Source organism: Cryptomeria japonica, chromosome 4 (genome assembly GCF_030272615.1).
Source record: "Cryptomeria japonica chromosome 4, Sugi_1.0, whole genome shotgun sequence".
NCBI lineage: Eukaryota > Viridiplantae > Streptophyta > Pinopsida > Cupressales > Cupressaceae > Cryptomeria > Cryptomeria japonica.
The window spans coordinates 216,585,243-216,592,320 of record NC_081408.1 but is presented as its reverse complement, the minus strand read 5'-3'; the positions used below and the strand labels follow the sequence as shown (position 1 = coordinate 216,592,320).

Genomic DNA, 7,078 nt, shown 5'->3' with positions numbered 1-7,078 from the left:
TTTAACTCTATTAAAAGATGTATTATGATGTGTATAGTCAACAAGTTTAACCTTTTATAACTATTATATATATCTTATATATTTTTTATACTTTGGGAGGCTCAACTTGCAGATGTCAAAACTTAGGATTGAGAAAGTTTATTGAGCACTTTTTTACATAATTGAGCTCAATAATGAAACTTTTAGTGGCTAATATTCGCCAATTGGCTATTTTTTGAAATTAGGGAATCAAAATTTGGCTAATAAGTTCAACTTTTAAGGTGATTTGATTCGCCACATTTTTATAAATTTTTATTTTAGTGTCATTTAAATCACCAAAGAAATCATTTTATTATTTTTTTTGACTCAAAGATTCGCCAAAATATTTAATACATGATTGGATCAAATTCGCTACAATATTTAATACATGATTGGATCAGATTCGCCAACATTTTATATTTTATTGTAGAAATCTAAATCAATTTTCCAATAATATATCATAATTATTAGTTTTTTTAGGGTTATATCAACAATCTTTAGTTGCCACTATTCATTTAAAATATAATCTAGTAACCTTCATTGTATTCCATGAGGTAAATTGTACCTACAAGTTGTAATGCTCATGGGAGTTGAATTTTTGTTTTGAATTGTTGACCTCAATGAAAATCAATGGTCTAAAAGCAATTTTTGGCCCCGTGAGTGTTACAAATTGTTGGTACATTTTTTATCTCACAAAATACAAAGAGGGCTATTAGATTTTTTTAAATTAATGGTAGAAACTAAATAAAGTACAGTCTACCCCTTCAACTCATTAATGATTTCCACCTTCAAGCCTCTACTTTTCTGTTAAAAACTATTGTTTTTAAATGAAAGGATTTGGAATAGTAATTAATACATACTCTTAAATTATTTTCCAATATTCACCAATATTTTCTACCAAAACAATTTGATCTAAAAAAATTCGTCAATAAAATTAACATTTTTCATTAGAAAAAAGAAAGATTTGTCAATAAAAATTATTATTTTCTTTTTGAAACAATTAAATATTCGCCAAGATTTTATACAATTTTTTTAGAGGAGGTTTCTTAAATTTTTCACTAGAGCTCAAAGTGATCTATATCCCCATGATTAAGGAGCTACTTATGATCTAGCTAGAAGAATACTACCCAAAACAACTTCTTTCCCAAAAAATAAGTTTTTCTATTCTATAGCCCAAAATTTGTAAGTCTTGTGTTCTTTAAATTAGGATGAAAGTTTGGGGAACTTTATTAATGTAATCAATTTTCATTGTGTCATAGGGAGATAAGTTGTGTTCAAAGGTAGAAAGAAATCAAACAATCTTTATAGGATAATGTTTGTAGATTTAGTTTTCCTTTTAGTGCATATAATTCAAATGTTTAACTAAGATTTGTTCCTTTAATGTTCTATGATGACACGATTATTGAGAGATGTGAGGATCTAAAATGAATAGAAATAATTTTCCTTTAAAAACTTTAGTACATAACACCAAATCACAGAAAAATGTATTTAGTCAACTTAAAGATAAAAGTAAAAAAGGTTAGTAATTCATATCATAATTTCAAAATTTGGAAAGGAATGGAAGCTTGTATCATTTTTTATTTGATTTGTAAAGTGAAACACACATTCTTCTTTAGTAGAAGGTGACCTCCAAATACAAAATCCAATTATAACACATCCAATTAGCCAATCATTTGATTGAGTAACATACTTCCAAATGAAATTAGCTAAGAAACGAACATGATATGAATTTTTACCTTAATCTAGAATTTTAGTGTTTCTATAGATTCTTTATTTAAAGAAGGATGTACAAGTAGACATTAAAAAAAAAACTATTATGTAATCTGTTTAGTTAGAATTTGGCTATATAAAACATCACATAATTTGACATATTATAAATAAATATATATAAAAAATATCAAGAGATATCTTATCTTGATGTACTTATATTTTTAATATACTACTAAGAAAAATGTGTACAATTAAAATCAATGAAATAGTGAAACATCATCACACTAAAGAAAAGACAAGCAACTAATACAAAACCTAAATAAATAGAAGTATGAAAACATCAACCCCAAGTGGTCTTGATATTTTGGAGTCTGGTTAGTGCACACCATTCAATAGCAACAAAAAAAATATTAGATTACATCGATAGCAGCTAAGGTTGTACCTATTATCACTTACTAAAATGACAAAGTACTCAAGGACGTATACAACTGCATAAAGTAGTCCAGACCAAAGGGATAGTGGTAATTCATCATGGCTATATATTCGTGCATCTATCACGTCAAATAAAAACATTTGATAATTATGCAATTTATAAAATTACCTTCAATCTATTTGCTAGTTCTTCTAAATTATTTGTAGAATGTCCTCCTTTGCTCACTTCTTCTTCTGCCACATCCCTATATCTCTCTATTTCTCTTCGTGCTCTCTCACCCTCCTCCCCTTCCATCAATATTTTCACCTTTCTCTCTATTTATTCAACGCTTATAACCCTATTCCCATCCTCTGCATTATTCAACCCTAACCCAAATATCCATTTCTCCACCATAAGTTTGGAATTCAAAAATTGATCCACTGCAACATGAAACCCTAGCATGGGAACACCCGTTGAGACACTTTCCATAACCACATTCCACCTGCAATGGGTAAAAAACCCTCCCACAGAAGGATGTTTCAGAACCTCCTCCTACCTAAACCAGGCTATGATTAAACCCCATCCTTCACATTCGTCTAAATATCTTCCATGGTTGGTGAAGAGAATTTGTTGTCTCAAACTGTTTTCATAAGTATCTAGTCGCAAGGAATAGATTATGCCTCTAAAGTCTTGTGATATCAAAAGAAATAATAAAAAAAACTATAAACATCAATATGAATTGAAATAATTACAAAAATCACAATGGATAATGGATTGTAGAAGTGTTGTAATTCTAAAATCTACACAAGTATTTTATAGAAAAGTTTGAAAATTGTAGTGTTCATAGCAACTAGTATAAAATTGCTAATAATTCAATGTACACAGGAAAGGAAGAAGGAACTCAGTGCATTATTTACCAATCAAAATTTATAATATATTTGTACAGTTGAATCTTTTACAAGAGTATAATCAACTATAGATCTTGAGTAATTATTGTAGCATAGTAATACATACAAGAATCACTATTAACACCTTCATCTCAAGCATCTAATGAATATAAGACAATACATGAAACCATCTAATGATAGTTAGAAAATCATGAGCTAAAACTACTTTGAAATTTGGCATTCAAATCTCTAGTTAGAAATCTAATGTCTAGATGAGTCCCTACATTAAAACTACTAGTTCCCTTCCACTTGCCATAGACTCATCACAATCCAATGACCAATTTGAGCATTCACTTTTGACTCCACTATCTCCATTCAAAAATGACTTATGATACATTGTATAATGTGTCATATTTTGGTCAACAAATGTAACTTCCTCTTTAACCTATTATGTATCTTGGATATTTATACGTTTCCTTAGACCTAGAGCCAATAAATTTTAATTTAATTAAGGCACCCTATTTTTAGAACTTTAGAGATTGAAGAAATATATAGACCAGTTATAATTACAAGTGATACTGAATTTATTTTAAAATTTTTATCTTATCCAATAATGAACTCTATATCAAAAAAATTGTGTTTTTTCATTATATAGCTTTACAATTGTATTTTTTGTAATCTAAACATTGGAAACAAGGTTGAAACACTGTTCCTAACAACATCAACATGCCAAAGGAGACAATAATCACTCTAAGATAAATACCATCATGCAGAATTTTATGTTTAAGTAGATTGTCATAGAAACAAAGAACTCAAAATCTGATTTTGACTTAGTAAATCCTAATAATATTATTTTTAATCTCTTCATTTATCTCAACTAACAAAGCATACATACCATCATGCCAAAGGAGACAATAATCACTCTAAGATAAATACCATCATGCAGAATTTTATGTTTAAGTAGATTGTCATAGAAACAAAGAACTCAAAATCTGATTTTGACATACTAAAGCCTAATAATATTATTTTTAATCTCTTCATTTATCTCAACTAACAAAGCATACATACCTTCTCCTTACCTTCTTTATTTTCATTTTTTAATTTTAAATAAACATTTACAAAATCAACTCCTATTACATTTGTTATTCAAAATTTGTTTAAGGATTAGTCTCACTTGTTGATCATTTAAAGTAGATCGTCCATATCAAATAGACGTAAATATGTTTTAAAAATAATATTTAATTTTTTTAAATATATAATTAACTAGTTATACATTAAATTTATTATTATATATGTTATAAAAAAAATTATAACAAATATATTTAAATTTATAATTTTATTATCTTATATTAATATATTTAACATTTATATTATATTAAAAATTAAGAAAATATATTATATAATAATAAATTTAATGATAATATAAATTAAAAACTTGTTATATATTTTTAAAAAGTAAAATAATAATTTTAATATCGTTACATTATTTCACTATAAAACTATTTTATTTAATGTATATCTAAGAACATTAATATCTTTAATTTATTTTATTATAAAACTATTTTATTTTTCACTATTCCTTACCATCACCAGATATCCAATCATAAAAGACTTATAAAAATATTATATATTGCACAAATTTTTTGCACCAACAAAAACCATTTTTTAATTAAAAAATTGTATTTAAAGTTGGAAATAACCAAGATTACATCAATAGAAAGAGCCGTTATTGCTATTGCCACACAGTAAAACATCAACGAGCCAATGACATTACAACTGCATAAAGTAGTCCACGCCAGAGGGAGAGTTCTATTCCAAATATAAATCCAGACAAAACAATCCATCACGGCTCTGTCAAATTATCATGTCAAAACAAAAACATTTAATAATTATTACACAACTTATCAAATTAGTTTTAAACTATTCACCAGTATTTCCAAGTTACTGGCCGACCGTCCTCCTTTACTCACTTCTTCCTCTGCCACACCCCTAAATCTCTCTGCTAATCTACGTACTCTCACACCCTCCTCCCCTTCAATCAACATTTTGACCTTTCCCTCTATTTCTCCAGCTCTTATAACCCTATTCCCATCCTCTGCCTTTTTCAGCGCCAATCCAAACTTCCATTCCTCTACCATCATTCTGCAATTCATAAACTGATCCACTGCAAGAGGAAAACCCAGAATGGGAACACCTGCTGAGACGCTTTCCATGACCGCATTCCACCCGCAGTGGCTCAAAAACCCTCCTACGGCAGGGTGTTTCAGAACCTCCGCCTGCCTAAACCAGGGCGCAATTACCCCCCGCCCTTCACATTCCTCCAAAAATCCAGTCGGCAACATCTCTGAGACATGACCCGCCTCTTTATCTGGACGAAGCGCCCACAGATAATAGCACCCGCTCTTCATGAGACCGTCTGCTATTTCCCTTACCTGAGATCTTTCCACAGTCATGAAGCTGCCGAAGGAAACATAGATAACCGACCGCGCTGGTTTGCAATCCAGCCATTCAATACAGTGCGTCTGGAGCTTTGAAGAGGAACCCATGTTCAAGGGACCCACACAGTACACGGGGGTTTTCTGGCTCTGTATCTCCACTGCTTTGCAATCCAAGGCGTAGAAGGAATTCGCCACAATCCAATCGGTTGTACTCACATTGGCCAAACACTCTGTAATTTCATTGCGCAATGGAGAATATGTTGGTTGTGGAGGCGATCTGGGAATATAATCCTTCCATCCTTCCAACCCTGCAACGGGAAAAAAACAAACAATCAATTATTTCTTCCCACGAAATCAATCAATTGCAACAATTAATTCAAGTTTTCCTTTTTCACATACCTAAGCATAAATGATAAGAGATGGAAAAACTTGTGACAGACATTGGACACATCGAAACAGAGAGCAGAGCATGTCTTTTAGCAAAAGGGACAGTCCACTTGAGGAATATATCGGCGACCATGCATGTCACGGGTTTTTCCGAGCTATTCAGATTGGTTAGGAGGTGAGCCACATGAGCTTCCATGTTTGAAAGGGAGTGAAAAAATTCGATGAAGTTTTCCCCCCTTTGAGACTCCCCCACCATACAGTCTGGAATGAGAGCGGCCTGGAGGTTTGAAGTATGGGTGAAAGGATCCTCATCGGCCTGTGTAATGATTTTGAGCCAGGACTCTGTCAGCACAAATGTAACGGAGATTCCATGGAAGGCAAGCTTTAAAGTAAGGTACATCATGGGATTCAGATGACCTCTTCCGGGATATGGAACAACTAACGCATGAGCCGCCATTATTTTTCTTTGCTTTTCTAAACTGGAATAAACCAGAGCTTGATCTGAAACACAGTCAAAAAAAGCCCTGGTCAAAGAGTACGTAGTTTTTTCTGCTTTTTTTCAAAGAGTAGGTTGTACATAGGAGATTTGAAGCGTGGGTGAAAGGATTCTGGTCGGCCTGGGTAATGATTTTGTACTATGACTGGGAGATCCCGCGAGAGACCAGCTTTACGGCGATATGCATTATTAGATTTACATGGCATCACCCGGGATATGAAACAAGTACCTACCACATGAGCTGCCATTAGTTGGTTGCTGCAACTAACCCAAAGGTTGCTATTAAAGTTCTGAAAAAGAGACCTCACAATCTTATGCGGAAGAGTTAAAAAAAAATCCGGAGTCCCTCCTTGGTAAGATTTTCATTTTTGATGTTTCGTACACGTTTCCGTAAAAGAACATTAAAAACTGTTCAAATAATTATTTGTCAAATTTTCTTTTGCATAGATTCTTTTTTAGTTAAATGGTTTTTTTGGGTCACTAGAATGTATTGGTCTATAGTGTATTTTATAACTTAAATTTCTAAAATGCATTATGGGACTCGTGCATTCTGGTGGCCTCATAGACGACACCCCTGATTAGCGCTTGTTGTCAAGTGGTCAAATTAACTTAGAACAAAAGTGGAAATTTTGGTACGATTCCTAAGAAATTGTATTATTAGATGCAATTTTATGCTCGAGAAAGTGGTGTGCAAAGACGTGCTAGTTTAGACTTTTAGGTATGTGGTGCA

At 31.8% G+C, this 7,078-nt stretch overlaps 1 protein-coding gene across 1 annotated transcript; it reads right to left on the bottom strand.

Moving 5' to 3' along the window:
* Positions 1 to 4,732: 4,732 nt before the first annotated feature.
* Positions 4,733 to 6,534, bottom strand: LOC131061933 (UDP-glycosyltransferase 86A1-like). Its single transcript, XM_057995771.2, has 2 exons — positions 5,865 to 6,534; positions 4,733 to 5,773 (listed from the first exon to the last, which is right to left on the bottom strand). Exons 1-2 carry the CDS (start codon positions 6,307 to 6,309, stop codon positions 4,932 to 4,934), a joined length of 1,287 nt encoding a protein of 428 aa, XP_057851754.2. The 5' UTR covers positions 6,310 to 6,534; the 3' UTR covers positions 4,733 to 4,931.
* Between the last annotated feature and the right edge of the window lie 544 nt (positions 6,535 to 7,078).